At 46.5% G+C, this 16,441-nt stretch overlaps 1 protein-coding gene across 1 annotated transcript in view; it reads left to right on the top strand.

Moving 5' to 3' along the window:
* LOC311134765 (harmonin-like) overlaps nt 1–15,154 on the top strand; it is a gene marked incomplete at both ends in the record, with an annotated part of 51,900 nt that extends 36,746 nt beyond the window's left edge. Inside the window, 6 exons of the mRNA XM_084168543.1 lie at nt 2,936–2,977; nt 3,483–3,536; nt 4,162–4,261; nt 4,735–4,844; nt 5,292–5,347; nt 15,061–15,154. Coding sequence (XP_084024669.1) covers nt 2,936–2,977; nt 3,483–3,536; nt 4,162–4,261; nt 4,735–4,844; nt 5,292–5,347; nt 15,061–15,154 — 456 coding nt within the window. The remainder of the gene's footprint in view (nt 1–2,935; nt 2,978–3,482; nt 3,537–4,161; nt 4,262–4,734; nt 4,845–5,291; nt 5,348–15,060) is intronic.
* Nucleotides 15,155–16,441: the final 1,287 nt, after the last annotated feature.

Genomic DNA, 16,441 nt, shown 5'->3' with positions numbered 1-16,441 from the left:
GCAGAGAAGAATGGGAGAAACTCCCCAAATACATGTGTGCCAAGCTTGTAGAGTCATACCCAAGAAGACTCAATGCTTTAATCGCTGCCAAAGGTGCTTCAACAAAGTACTGAGTAAAGGGTCTGAATACTTCTGTAAATGTGGTATTTCCATTTTTTATTTGTAATAAATTAGCAAAATGTTCTAAAAAACGGTTTTTGCTTTGTCATTATGAGTATTGTGTGTAGGTAGATGAGGGGGAAAAAAACTATTTAATCAATTTTAGAGTAAGGCTATAACATAACAAAATGTGGAAAAAGTCAAGGGGTCTGAATACTTTCCGAAGGCACTGTATGTATATTTAACCCGCCCTCTCCAGCAGTACAGCCCTCCTAAGCCCCCGCACATCTTGAAATTCCCCCACATAGTTGACCATCTTCTAGTATTTATAATCAACCTTAAGGAGCGAGGGGAAAAAAAGAAGAAGCGAGGTGTTTAGTGTCATAGTGTCAATCTCTAATGACTACTGTCTGGTTCCTGTGTTACAGCCCCCGGAGATGCTGAAACGGATGGTGACGTATAACACCTCCTTTAGGTCCAACAACAAGAGACAAGTAATCCATACCAATCACCACCTGACTCTGCTGTCCTCTGCTCTGAGTGGTTCTTAGTAGTTTAGTGGCTGTTTTCCCTTGCTCTTTCTAATCTAAAGCAATCCATCTTTCTTCCTCAGAGTGACGTGTGGAGTGACTGCCTCCTTTATTTCTCTGGTTCCCAATCTGTCCTTTCTGTTTGATGCAGTAGTTCCTTGTAGTCCCTGTAGTTCCTTGTAGTCCCTGTAGTTCCTTGTAGTCCCTGTAGTTCCTTGTACACATTCGATAGCTCAACTAATGACTGTGGAAGTTGTATGTATGTATATGTACATGTATTGGGCATTATTTTGTCTCAAGGTAGATATGCAGATGGTGTGGATGCTGAGTGGTGTAGATATTTAGTTGTACGTCTTCCTTTTAGTGTTCAGGTTGCCCTGATCTGAACTGACAGTGCATTGTCCCGCTGTCAATGGCATTTTAGTGTTTGATACAGACTGAGACCACAAGCAACTTCCTGTGCTATGGGAAGAAAGACCTCCATGTTTTTACTCGACCCTACAGATCGTGCTTATTGTTATTAAAAACCTTGAGTTGACATTCCTTGCCTTAAATTCATTCCCTATAGTTCAAAATCTGTCAAAATAAACTCTGTGGAAATCTCAATTGGCACCCTGCTATTCCCCATATTCTGCACTATAACTGACGGAAAGTAGTGCACTATATAGGGGCTAGGGTACCATTTGAGATGCAACTTCGGACCGCAGAGAGGCTTTTGTTCTGGTGCTGCTTTTCAAACCACCTACATGATGATATTAAAAAGGCATCAATGTCATTGCAATAAATTGCCTTCTACGTCATCTCATTCAGTCAGATTTAATTAACGTTCATTCAGACTCACTCAGACTGATGTCTCCAGCCATGAAGGACAACAACGCTTCGATGGACGCTATACAAATAAATTGGCATTTGTTTCAAACTGGAGATGTCTGCTTTTGATATGGAAAGCGCATTGTGATTGCCTTGCTAACTGAGCTGTGGCTGCAGTGATGGAGACATGAGATGGAGAGATGACAAATGTGTCCTCTTTCTCCTGAATGGAGATTTTGAAGGCCATAGATGACAGGGTGTGTGTTTGTGTGCGTGTTTTCAATGAGGCCTGTCCTAGAGTAGAAAGATTAGCCTTTAGATGTCACAGTTTAGATGTCACATTAGCAGACAGAGACACATGAAAGGTAGATTGAACATGCCTGTTATGTTTTTCCTTCAGAATTCGCAACTCCTTTTGAGATATTTTGAAGTGAAAATAAGAAATGCTGTCGCTATCTCGCTTTACAAACCAAGGTGCTTGAACAGTGGAGCAAACAGAAAAACTGATTTTCGGAAACTCTTGGTAGGACAATGGAAGTTTACTACCAAAGTGTTGAAACACTGAAATGTGTTGGTTTTAACAAAAACATATATATTTTTGAAGCAACGTTTTTATTTCCAGAGTTCCACTGAGTGTACAAAACATTAGGAACACCTGCTCTTTCCATGACATAGACTGACCAGGTGAATCCAGGTGAAAGCTATGATCCCTTATTGATGTCACCTGTTAAATCCACTTCAATCAGTGTAGATGAAGGGGAGGAGTCAGCTTAAAGAGTAATTTTTAGCCTTGAGACAATTGAGACATGGATTGTGTATTTGCGCCATTAATATTTAAGTGCCTTTGAATGGGGTATCTTGACACAAACAGGCTCACCAGTTTGTGTCAAGAACTGCAACACTGCTGGGTTTTTCACGCTCAATAGTTTCCTGTGTGTATCATGAATGGGGTGTTCCTAATGTTTTGTACACTCAGTGTATATACAGTTAGCCTTCTCTCTACAGTCGCATAGACCTTGTCATCACTTTATTTTACAAAGCTGGAAAGACATGGAAAGCCTTGGTTTTTCTTGTATTATAACATTCATCGATTCGAAATACCATTTAAAGACATAGAAGTGGTTGTCAAAGGAAATCTAGCCTTGTACACTCACCACTCATTCTCCGTTAGAGCCTAATTACATTCCAAAGTCATTTAGAAATGTAATGATAAATGATAAGCTACATTGACCTGGTTTGGGTTGAACCTATGAAGTTTTACAGTGCTGCAGACTAACAAAGGAAAGGATAGTCATTTCAGCTTATACCACAGATTGTGTAATATGTCATATTACTGAGCAAGAAATCAGAACTAGAGCAAGAAATCAGTTAAGAGACCAGGGTGATTTAGGGCCTATATCATAGTTATATTACTCAACCATGCTTCCTAGTGGTGCTGAACCTCAATGCAGCATTGCCATGTTGAACTGTCTAATCATATGTTGTTTGTCTTTCAGGGCTTTCAGAAATATGTGGAAGACTTTGATCCCCACTCCATGGTACTGTATGCCTGAGCGTAGTCTGTCTATATCTGCAAGACTTTTAGACGTATAGGATCATGTCATGTATACAGGTGTGCAACCTGTATTTCTCTATGAATAATTAGACCAGTCATATGCCAATACGACCTTTACTAAACACAAGGTGTTGCTGGTGTGACATGTGCCTATGAAGATCTGTGACGCGTGACTTTGACTATAAAGCTGTGTGTAAATGTCAGTCACCCTCCATTGTGAGCCATGCCATAGTTGACCTAGGTTATATGTGGCAATTGAGTCACTGTAACAGCCATTCTGTGTTATAGCTTTCCTGGAAACCTCAGTGGAACATATTTCCTCGAACTAGTCAATGCACCTCAGGGAAATGGTTTATAATAAAGCCATATATAATAGAGATATAATGTATAGATTGTACAATCCATACATGTCTATTCACTGTGATCCAGTGTTGTAATGTTGTGTGTTTTGTTTTGCCTCCATCTCTCTCTGCTGGTTGTGTTAACAGTTATCCTCAGAGCAGATAGCTGGGCGAGACGTGAGACTACTGAGAATCAAAAAGGTAATCAGAATTACCCTCAGGATGAGCTGTCCAGTTTTGACTTTTCAGGTTGTTGTATTTTTATTTAAGGAAAGAAGGATCAAAACAAACTTACCTTCGGGGACAATAAAGTTAATTGGCAATTCAAAAAGTTAATTCCTGCACTGCAGAATCATCTCTATTTCCTCAGACAAACATACAGTAGGATGATGATGATGATACATCTAAGGCTTTAAAGCTGCAATATGTAACTTTTTGGGCGACCCAACCAAATTCACATAGAAATGTGAGTTATAGATCTGTCATTCTCATTGAAAGCAAGTTTAAGAAGCGGTAGATCTGTTCTATGTGTGCTATTTCGATGCTTCCCGTTCGTAAGTTTTGTTTTGCGTCTTTTGCTTTAGTTTTTGTACACCAGCTTCAAACAACTGAAAATACAATATTTTTGGTTATGGAAAATATATTTCACAGCGGTTTAGATGGTACAATGATTCTCTACACTAAACTTGCTTGTTTTGTCACATAAACTGAAATTAGGCGAACTATTAGAATTTTAGCAACCAGGAAATGGAGGAGTGATTTCTGCATAGTGCATCTTTATATGATATGTAATGAATAGTATTTCCATGTATCTCTCTTACCTCAGGTTGGACCACTTGATCTGGCTGTGGAGGGAGGAGTAGACTCTCCTCTGGGAAAGCTAGTGGTATCTGCCATTTATGATGGAGGCTCAGCAGACAAACATGGTGAGTTCATATGTGTCAACACTTGGATTTATTTAATTTAAAGATTATAAACATCAATCTCTTCTCTCACCCTCTGTTGTCACCAATAAAAATGGAATGGCATGTTTTTGTTTCTGACATACAAACAGTATTCAATTGCTCAGACTGATATTCAATGGTCTGATTCCGTTCTTATTAGTCTATGGCTGCGTTTACACAAGCAGCCAAATTCTGTTCTTTTGCCCAATTATGGGCAAAAGAGTTGATTTGATTGGTCAAAAGACCAATTAGTGGAAAAATAATCAGAATTGGGTGGCCTGTGTAAACACAGCCTTTATGTCCCTGTGGAGCAATGATAGTAGAAACTAATCCCAGGCTATTGAGTGAGATATGTTTACTATTCACCCTGAGGTTGTGGTATGTAAAAACAAATGTTATTTTTGTGATTGTGTTTGTGACTGTGCATGTATGTATGTGTGTGTGTGCTTCCCCAGGTGGGATAGTGCCAGGAGATGAGGTGATAGCTGTGAATGGGAAGATCCTGACTGACTCCTCACTGACAGAAGGACAAAACTCTCTGACCAGGGCCTGGAACAGTGGAGGGGTACGATTTTACTGTTTCTTTTACGCTCTGACAACAACAACAACGTCTAAGATAAGAAATGCTGGGGGGGGGTGTCTCACAGCAAAATCAATGAGTTAGGCAGCTAACGTTCATTACTATTCTCAATAAACAGGCATGGGAGTATATCCGAGGCTGTCATTTTGATCCTGTATTGTGAAATACTACCCTGGTTGTTTGTGCTGACGGTAATTTGCCATACATGAGTCTTATTGATATGGTTATAAAGGCCAGCCCCGATCAAAATGTCAACAATCAGGCCAGTTGGTTTTATAGTGAGGAGAGGGGAGGGGTGGATTTATTTGGATCAATAGGTCCTCTGTGATATTTATTTACCATTGAAATCCTGTATGAAAGAGGGATAGACATTTCATCGTTAAATGAGCCAAACATAATTTATTTTTCATTTATCTGTATGTGTGTCTTTAGGATTGGATTGACCTGGTGATAGCAGTGTCACCTCCAAAAGAGTATGAAGATGAGGTGTAAGTACATTCTGTCCATCAACTCCACATATAGTACAATCTCTACAGTATCTGAATACACACAATGCATAGCCTATAAATGCTCACAATGATTCAATTGAAAGTAGATGCAGGGCGTAATGTTTCAATTTACTTGTTATTTACAGTGCATTCGGAAAATATTCAGACCCCTTGACTTTTTTTCCCTCATCAATCTACACACAATACCGCATAATGACAAAGCAAAAACCGTTGTATTTTTTTAGAAATGTTAGCAAAATTTTTTTAAGTACTAATCTAAAACATCACATTTACATAAGTATTCAGACCCTTTACTCAGTACTTTGTTGAAGCACCTTTGTCAGCGATTACAGACTTCAGTCCTCTTGTGTATGACACTACAAGCTTGGCACACCTGTATTTGTGGAGTTTCTCCCATTCTTCTCTGCAGATCCTCTCAAGCTCTGTCAGGTTGGATGGGGAGAGTCGTGTGGTAGAAATTCTATAGGAAGAGAGACTGCAGATTCTTTCCAACAACAACTTTATTATAAGATTTGCAAAAATGGAACAGTTCAACATTCCACTCACAGTGCACAGTTAAAAAGCTCAACGAGCAGAGTTGGCTTTCTCCTTTTATAGAAAGTACATCCTCTTACAGTGGGGAAAAAAGTATTTAGTCAGCCACCAATTGTGCAAGTTCTCCCACTTAAAAAGATGAGAGAGGCCTGTAATTTTCATCATAGGTACACGTCAACTATGACAGACAAAATGATAATTTTTTTCCAGAAAATCACATTGTAGGATTTTTAATGAATTTATTTGCAAATTATGGTGGAAAATTGTCATGGGCCTCTCACTCCACCGGGTTACCACCTTAATTTTCTTCCACTCTGCTCACCACTCTCTCTACTCAGCCTAACTAGCTCCACCTGTCCCTGCTCTGCTCTGCTCTAATTACTCTGCCAGCTGCGCTGCATTACCCACTACCTCTCCCAGTATTTAAGGCCCTGTCTTTCAGCTCTCCGGTGTCAGATCGTCTGCAAAGCTCACACCCGGAACCTGTTTGCTCGCGCTTCTGGCTCACCCTGGTTTTGTGACCCCGGACCTGCCTGATTTTTGGATACTCTTCTGCCTCAGGAGATCCAGACCTGCTTCTGCCATTACGACTCCTGACTACTCTTCAATCCCGGTAACTCTGACCAGCCTTCTGCCTTGCTACTACGTATTTTGGACTTCCCTTGAACTGTACTGCTGCCTTGTTTCATTCCGCCCTGTTGTGTCTGTGTCTCCCCCCCCCAGGACTTCTGGACCACCCACCACCGGCTTCATAGGACGCATCGCTGCCACTGGGGGGGGCACAGACCCAGCACATTGGACGGGATCCCTGTTACCCCTGGAGCCTTCATTCACTCCCTACTTCCCTTTTCCCTTAAGTTTTAATAAACTTTCTGGTGTGACGCAATTGTGGTCCTCTGGTCGTCTGTCTGAACCGTGACAGTACGATCTGACCATTATGGACTCAGCGCACACTTTCCCCGACATGGAAACCGATGAGCATGAGCAGCAGTTCCAGCAGCAGCAACAACAACTCGCCATGATCATTCAACTCCTCACCAACCTTACCCCAGCCAGTCTGCCCACCAGCCCTGCCCCCGAGTTACCTGCCCCGGTCATTGCAGCCGCTGCTCCGGAACCCAAGATTGGAAACCCCGAGCGGTTCAACGGCGATTCAACCCAGGTCCGGCCATTCCTGACTAGCTGCCGACTTCAGTTCTCCTTGCAGCCAAGGACCTTCGCCACGGAGGGGGCTAAAGTTGGGTATGCCATCACTCACCTGACGGGCCGAGCTCGACTCTGGGGAACAGCAGAGTTCGAACGTCAAACCCCCGCATGTGCAACCTTCGACCTGTTTGCTGAGGAGATGCTGAAGGTGTTTGACCTGGATTCACCAACCGCAGAGGCGTCTCGTGAACTGTTCAGTATTCGACAAGGCAGACGTACAGTCGCAGACCATTCCATCGACTTCCGAACCCTGGCTAGACGAAGTTCTTGGAACACACCATCGTTGGTGGACGCGTTCTTCCATAGTTTGGCTGACTATATCAAGGACGAGTTGGTCTCCCATGAACTGCCTTCCACTCTTGATGAAGCCATCGCACTGACTGTCAGGATCGACAGAAGGATACAGACCCGTCGTCGTGAGAGGGGGCGCCAAGGTCCACCTACTACCGGCATTCGGAGAGATCCGACTGGGCTCCTGTCATCTACTGCCACTCACCCAGGTCAGCTTGATCAGTCTGAGCCTATGGAGATTGGGCGAGCCTCTCTCACTCCTGCAGAGCGCCAGCGCCGCTTCACCTCAAACCTCTGCCTCTATTGTGGAGGTGATGGACATCGTGTGGTAACCTGCCCTTTAAAGGGCCGAAGCTCACCGGGCATAGGGGGAGTCCGGTTGAGTTCAATGACCATCCAGTCCTCCGACCGCAAACCCCTGCTGCAAGTTCACCTCCGCCTCTCTGACTCAACTCACACCCTGGCTGCTCTGGTGGATTCTGGCGCCGAAGCCAACATAATGGACATCAAGCTGGCACGCCAACTGGGACTGGAGAACCTCCGTTTGACACCTCCTATTCCTGCCCGGGCACTGGACGGACACTTACTCGGATCGGTCACTCATGTCACGGCCCCGGTCTCGATGGGTCTGTCCGGAAACCATCAAGAAACTATCCAGTTTCACCTGCTCCCCTCTCCAGGCCAACCCCTCATCCTGGGTTACCCATGGCTCCGCCGGCACAACCCTCAGCTCGACTGGGTGACCGGGGTGATCAGGGAGTGGGGAGAGGACTGCCACCGAACCTGCCTGCTTGCTGCCGCACTACCCCCTCGGCCAGTACCTACTAACTCCGCTCCTGACCTCTCCAATGTCCCAGAATGCTACCATGGTCTCAGAGAGGTGTTTAACAAAGCAAGAGCCACATCTCTGCCCCCTCACCGACCGTACGACTGTGCCATCGACCTCCTCCCTGGAACAGCTCCTCCAAAGGGTCGTCTTTATTCGTTGTCTGCTCCTGAAAGAAAGTCCATGGAGGACTACATCAATGGCTCTCTGTCCGCAGGATTAATCCGTTCATCTTCATCTCCTGCTGGTGCTGGCTTCTTCTTTGTGGGGAAGAAGGACGGATCTCTTCGCCCCTGCATCGACTACAGGGGACTCAACGACATCACAGTGAAAAACCGTTACCCTCTGCCTCTGCTCACCTCTGCTTTTGAGTTGCTCCAGGGAGCCACTGTTTTTACCAAGTTGGATCTCAGAAACGCTTACCACCTAGTGCGGATCCGGGAGGGAGATGAATGGAAAACCGCATTCAATACACCAACAGGCCACTACGAGTATCTGGTTATGCCTTTTGGCCTCACCAATGCTCCTGCTGTGTTCCAGGCTCTAGTGAATGATGTACTGCGGGACATGTTAAACAAGTTTGTCTTCGTTTACCTGGATGACATCTTAATCTACTCCAGAAACCTGTCTGAACACACCCGCCATGTCCAGCAAGTCCTTCATCGTCTTCTGGAGAATTCCCTCTACGCCAAGGCAGAGAAATGTGAGTTTCACGTCAAGACAGTGGCCTTCCTGGGGTACATAGTGGCAGAGGGAAGTATCCAAATGGATCCTGCCAAAGTATCAGCAGTCACTTCATGGCCAGTTCCGGAGAACAGAAAGAAGCTGCAACAGTTTCTGGGGTTTGCTAACTTCTATAGGAAGTTTATCCGGAACTACAGTACCGTTGCTGCCCCTCTCACTGCTCTAACCAGCACCAAGCAACCCTTCACCTGGACCCCAGCAGCCGACAAAGCCTTCAGTACCCTCAAGGTGAGGTTCACCTCCGCTCCCATCCTCCAGATGCCTGATGTGGACCGGCAATTCATTGTGGAGGTGGACGCCTCGGATGTGGGAGTTGGTGCTGTGATTTCTCAGTGGGCTGCGGAGGATAGGAAGCTCCATCCCTGTGCCTTTTTCTCACGTCGGTTGTCCCCCTCTGAGTGCAATTACGACATAGGGAACCGTGAGCTGCTGGCTGTGAAGCTTGCCTTGGAGGAGTGGCGTCACTGGCTGGAGGGGTCCACCATTCCATTTCTCGTTTGGACCGATCATAAGAACTTGGAGTACATCCGCACGGCCAAACGGTTGAACTCCAGGCAGTCCCGCTGGGCCCTGTTCTTCACCAGGTTTAATTTCACTCTGTCATACCGGCCTGGATCACGCAACACCAAGCCAGACGCCCTCTCCCGTCAATTCCAGAAGGATGACACCCCCTCCAAGGACCCTGTGTCGATTCTGCCAAGTCCCTGCATCGTTGCAGCTCTGACCTGGGCTGTTGAGGAACAGGTGCTGGAGGCTCTCCGTAACCAGCCAGGTCCCAGCACTTGCCCAGCTGACCGCCTTTTTGTCCCCGAAGACCTGAGGTCCCAGGTCGTTCAGTGGGGACATGACTCCCGCCTAGCTTGTCACCCTGGCTCCACCCGCACTTACAACCTGCTCGCCCAGAGGTTCTGGTGGCCCTCTCTGAGGAAGGATGTACGGGAATTCGTCCAAGCCTGCCCCATCTGCAACCAACACAAGTCGTCCTGCCAGCCCCCAGCCGGATTGCTGCAGCCCCTGCCTGTGCCCAGACGTCCCTGGTCTCACATCGCCCTTGACTTTGTCACGGGGCTGCCCCCTTCAAGTGGCATGACCGTCATTCTCACCATCGTTGACCGTTTCAGCAAGATGGCACACTTCATTCCCCTCCCCAAGCTCCCAACCGCCAAGGAGACCGCCCAGGTGGTCCTGGAACACGTCTTCCGGATCCACGGACTGCCAAAGGATGTAGTTTCTGACCGTGGTCCACAATTCTCCTCCGCTTTTTGGAAGGAGTTCTGTCACCTGCTGGGAGCCACAGTCAGTCTGACTTCCGGATTCCATCCCCAATCCAATGGGCAGTCAGAGCGGGCTAATCAGGAGCTCGAGAAGGCACTGCGATGCATGACTTCACGCAACCCCCACTCCTGGTCGCAGCAATTGACATGGGTGGAGTACGCACACAATTCTCTGACCTGCTCTGCCATCGGTATGTCCCCTTTCCAATGTGTTTATGGATACCAGCCTCCTCTATTTGCCAGCCAGGAAGAGGAGGTTACTTGCCCATCTGCACTTGCTTTTGCCCGTCGATGTCGCCGCACCTGGTCACAAGCCCGAGCCACACTCCTCAGATCCGTTGCCAGCTACACTACCGGGGCCAACCGTCGGAGAATTCCTGCTCCCACCTACCATGTTGGTCAAAGGGTGTGGTTGTCATCGAAGAACCTGCCACTCAGGGTGGAGTCGCAGAAGCTGGCACCTCGGTTCATTGGCCCATTCCCTATCATAAGAGTGATTAGCCCAACTGCTGTCCGGCTCCAACTGCCTAATTCCCTGAGGGTGCACCCCACTTTCCATGTGTCTAAGATTAAGCCCATCCATGAGAGTCCGCTGGTCCCTGCTGCGCCTTGTCCTCCTCCTCCACGGCTCGTCGATGGTGGTCTGGTTTACACCGTCCGCCGCCTGCTTCGGTCCAGACGGAGGGGTAGGGGTCTCCAGTACCTCATTGACTGGGAGGGCTATGGACCTGAGGAAAGGACCTGGGTGCCAGCTAGTCGGATTGTGGATAGGACTCTCATCACCGCTTTCCACCAACGGCATCCTGATCAACCTGCAATCCGTAGGGGCCGCCCCAGAGGGGTCCCTAACCGTCCTGCCCGCTCGGCTTCCTGTCCTGTGCCTGATCCTGTCTCGGGACCTGTCCCATCTCCCGACCACGGCCCTCCGGCTTCCTCCGAGGATGAGGACGTTCACTCGGACCGTTCGGAGGAGTTCTAGCCCTCCTCCGGCTCCCCTCCTCCCGCCCGGCGTGGTGTTGCTCTTGGGACTTCTGGGGCCGTCCCTTGGGGGGGGGGTTCTGTCATGGGCCTCTCACTCCACCGGGTTACCACCTTAATTTTCTTCCACTCTGCTCACCACTCTCTCTACTCAGCCTAACTAGCTCCACCTGTCCCTGCTCTGCTCTGCTCTAATTACTCTGCCAGCTGCGCTGCATTACCCACTACCTCTCCCAGTATTTAAGGCCCTGTCTTTCAGCTCTCCGGTGTCAGATCGTCTGCAAAGCTCACACCCGGAACCTGTTTGCTCGCGCTTCTGGCTCACCCTGGTTTTGTGACCCCGGACCTGCCTGATTTTTGGATACTCTTCTGCCTCAGGAGATCCAGACCTGCTTCTGCCATTACGACTCCTGACTACTCTTCAATCCCGGTAACTCTGACCAGCCTTCTGCCTTGCTACTACGTATTTTGGACTTCCCTTGAACTGTACTGCTGCCTTGTTTCATTCCGCCCTGTTGTGTCTGTGTCTCCCCCCCCCAGGACTTCTGGACCACCCACCACCGGCTTCATAGGACGCATCGCTGCCACTGGGGGGGGCACAGACCCAGCACATTGGACGGGATCCCTGTTACCCCTGGAGCCTTCATTCACTCCCTACTTCCCTTTTCCCTTAAGTTTTAATAAACTTTCTGGTGTGACGCAATTGTGGTCCTCTGGTCGTCTGTCTGAACCGTGACAGAAAATAGGTATTTGGTCAATAACAAAGGTTTCTCAATACTTTGTTATATACCCTTTGTTGGCAATGACACAGGTCAAACGTTTTCTGTAAGTCTTCACAAGGTTTTCACACACTGTTGCTGGTATATTGGCCCATTCCTCCATGCAGATCTCCTCTAGAGCAGTGATGTTTTGGGGCTGTCGCTGGGCAACACGGACTTTCAACTCCCTCCAAAGATGTTCAATGGGGTTGAGATCTGGAGACTGGCTAGGCCACTCCAGGACCTTGAAATGCTTCTTACGAAGCCACTCCTTCGTTGCCCGGGCGGTGTGTTTGGGATCATTGTCATGCTGAAAGACCCAGCCACGTTTCATGGAAGGAGGTTTTCACTCAAAATCTCACAATACATGGCCCCATTCATTCTTTACACGGATCAGTCGTCCTGGTCCCTTTGCAGAAAAACAGCCCCAAAGCATGATGTTTCCACCCCCATGCTTCACGGTAGGTATGGTGTTCTTTGGATGCAACTCAGCATTCTTTGTCCTCCAAACACGACAAGTTGAGTTTTTACCAAAAAGTTATATTTTGGTTTCATCTGACCATATGACATTCTCCCAATCCTCTTCTGGATCATCCAAATGCACTCTAGCAAACTTCAGACGGGCTTGGACATGTACTGGCTTAAGCAGGGGGACACGTCTGGCACTGCAGGATTTGAGTCCCTGGCGGCGTAGTGTGTTACTGATGGTAGGCTTTGTTACTTTGGTCCCAGCTCTCTGCAGGTCATTCACTAGGTCCCCCTGTGTGGTTCTGGGATTTTTGCTCACCGTTCTTGTGATCATTTTGACCCCACGGGGTGAGATCTTGCGTGGAGCCCCAGATCGAGGGAGATTATCAGTGGTCTTGTATGTCTTCCATTTCCTAATAATTGCTCCCACAGTTGATTTCTTCAAACCAAGCTGCTTACCTATTGCAGATTCAGTCTTCCCAGCCTGGTGCAGGTCTACAATTTTGTTTCTGGTGTCCTTTGACAGCTCTTTGGTCTTGGCCATAGTGGAGTTTGGAGTGTGACTGTTTGAGGTTGTGGACAGGTGTCTTTTATACTGATAACAAGTTCAAACAGGTGCCATTAATACAGGTAACGAGTGGAGGACAGAGGAGCCTCTTAAAGAAGAAGTTACAGGTCTGTGAGAGCCAGAAATCTTGCTTGTTTGTAGGTGACCAAATACTTATTTTCCACCATAATTTGCAAATAAATTCATTAAAAATCCTACAATGTGATTTTCTGGATTTTCTTTTCTCAATTTGTCTGTCATAGTTGACGTGTACCTATGATGAAAATTACAGGCCTCTCTCATATTTTTAAGTGGGAGAACTTGCACAATTGGTGGCTGACTAAATACTTTTTTCCCCCACTGTAACTATGTGACAGTTAGCAGATGTACAGAAACAGGGCCTGGGAACAGAGTTGTACCATTCTCTGTTCCTCCCTGCAATTCCAACATAGCTACATTCCTACCGATCATAAACACAGGAGGACACATATGCACCCAAACGGCTCATAAATCTGTACGTTCAGAATCAGTAAAAAATACTAGCATATAACAATGGACAATCTTTAAGTAAAAAACAGCATAGTATGTCTAATTAAACAGTATAGTACGTAATTAATATTAATTTCCTCTAGAGTTGCTGCACAGCTATTTTCAAGTCTCTCCAGAGATGTTAGATCGGGTTCAAGTCCGGGCTCCGGCTGGGCCACTTAAGGACATTCAGAGACTTGTCCCGAAGCCACTCCTGCGCTGTCTTGGCTATGTGCTTAAGGTCGTTGTCCTGTTGGAAGGTGAACCTTCACCCCAGTCTGAGGTCCTGAGAGCTCTGGAGCAGGTTTTCATCAAGGATCTCTCTGTACTTTGCTCTGTTCATCTTTTCCTCGCTCCTGACTAGTATCCCAGTCCCTGCCGCTGAAAAACATCCCAACCGCATGATGCTGCCACCATCATGCTTCACCGTAGGGATGCCATGTTTCCTCCAGACGTGACGCTTGGCATTCAGGCCAAAGAGTTCTATCTTGTTTTCATCAGACCAGAGACTCTTGTTTCTCATGGTCTGAGAGTCCTTTAGGTGCCTTTTGGCAAAGTCCAAGCGGGCTGTCATGTGCCTTTTACTGAGGAGTGGCCTCCGTCTGGCCACTCTACCATAAAGACCTGATTGGTGGAGTGCTGCAGAGATGGTTGTCCTTCTGGAAGGTTCTCCCATCTCCACAGAGGAACTCTAGAGCTCTTTCAGAGTGACCATTGGGTTCTTGGTCACCTCCCTGACAAAGGCCCTTCTCTCCCGATTGCTCTGTTTGGCCGGGTGGCCAGCTCTAGGAAGAGTGTTGGTGGTTCCAAACTTCTTCCATTTAAGAATGATGGAGGCCACTGTGTTCTTGGCGACCTTCAATGCTGCAGACATGTTTTGGTACCCGTCCCCAGATCTGTGCCTTGACACAATCCTGTCTCAGAGCTCTATGGACAATTCCTTCAACCTCATGGCTTGGTGTTTGCTCTGACATGCACTGTCAACTGTGGGACCTTATATAGACAGGTGTGTGCCTTTCCAAATGATGTCCAATCAATTGAATTTACCACAGGTGGACTCCAACCAAGTTGTAGAAACATCTCAAGGATGATCCATTGAAACAGGATGCACCTGAGCTCAATTTCGAGTCTCATAGCAAAGGGTCTGAATACTTATGTAAATAAGGTATTTCAGTTTTTTAGGTTTTATAAATTTGCTAAACTTTCTAAAAACCAGTTTTTGCTTTGTCATTATGGGGTATTGTGTGTAGATTGATGAGGATGTGTATTTATTTAATCAATTTTAGAATAAGGCTGTAACGTAACAAAATGTGGAAATGTGTAAAAAGGGAGGTGTCTGAATACTTTCCAAATGGACTGTATGTGTTGACTGTGTGACTGTAGCTAAATGGCCTCTTCTTTAGTGAAAGGGGTGTGTGTTGTGTATGTCTGTCAGACTGTGTATCTGTCGATGTTCATGCCAGTGTGTCTGTGTGTCTGTCTCTGTGTGTGTGTGTATGTGTGTCTGTCTGTCTGTCGGCATGTGTGTGTGTGTCCAGCCCTAAGTCAGCATCAGTCAGTCCCACTGTGAACAGAAAGGTGTTTGAAGGCAGTGCATCAGTGTACAGACACGGCTACCGGCTCCAGTTTTAGCCCTAACCTCCCACCCTGCACACCCCCACCTGAGGGTAAACCCCTACCCCCACACACCCCTACCCTGTGCCCCTGCCAGAGGGGGATGTTTGGCATGACTGTTTGGCCCCAGGGGGAGGTAGGCTGTGTGTTCTTGTGCAGTATGCATCTAATTCATGTGACAGTCTCTCTGTCAATCAGAAATGACGGCACACCAGCATCAATTTAAGTTTTATGCCTCTCATTTTAGACACTTGCTGTCACAATGAATGGCAGTGCCTGTCTTTCTAGATCAAAATACATTCTGCAAATACAGTGCATTTACAAGGCTCTGGCCTGTCCTAAGAGGTCACAGCCATAATTAGCGTGACCGAGGTAGTGACATAGCCTTCTGCCAGCCTTCAGCAGTTGTTCTGATTGATGTTAGTCAAAGGGACTGTAACATGTTTGGACCTATACTGGGAGATTACTGTAGTGGCGGTCCCCAAACTGTTTTGGTGCTGTGGCCCACCACAAACGTTTGGAATTTTCCTACGGAACCAGTCAAAAGTTTGGACACACCTCATTCAAGGGTTTTTCTTTATTTTTACTATTTTCTACGTTGTATAATAATATTGAAGACATCAAAACTATGAAATAACACATATGGAATCATGTAGTAAACAAAAAAGTGTTAAATAAATCTATATATATTTGAGATTCTTCAAAGTAGCCACCCTTTGCCTTGATGACAGCTTTGCACACTCTTGGCATTCTCTCAACCAGCTTCATGAGGTAGTCACTTGGAATGCATTTCAATGAACAGGTGTGCCTTCTTAAAAGTTAATTTGTGGAATGTCTTTCCTTAATGCGTTTGAGCTAATCAGTTGTGTTGTGACAAGGTAGGGGTGTTATACAGAAGATAGCCCAATTTGGTAAAATACCAAGTCCATATTATGGCACGAACAGCTCAAATAAGCAAAGAGAAATGACAGTCCATCATTACTTGAAGACATGAAGGTCAGTCAATCCAGAATATTTCAAGAACTTTGAACGTTTATTTTAGTGCAGTCGCAAAAACCATCAAGCGCTATGATGAAACTGGCTCACACGAGGACCACCACAGGACAGGAAGACCCAGAGTTACCTCTGCTGCAGAGGATACGTTCATTAGAGTTAACTGCATCTCAGATTGCAGCCCAAATAAATGCTTCACAGAGTTCAAGTAACAGACACATCTCAACATCAACTGTTCAGAGGGGACTGTGTGAATCAGGCCTTCATGGTTGAATTGCTGCAAAGAAACCACTACTAAGAAACATGAGCAAT

The sequence above is a fragment of the Coregonus lavaretus genome, assembly GCF_964263955.1.
Source record: "Coregonus lavaretus genome assembly, chromosome: 9".
NCBI lineage: Eukaryota > Metazoa > Chordata > Actinopteri > Salmoniformes > Salmonidae > Coregonus > Coregonus lavaretus.
Note: the sequence above shows the minus strand (reverse complement) of the source record. Positions and strands in the feature narration are given on the sequence as shown.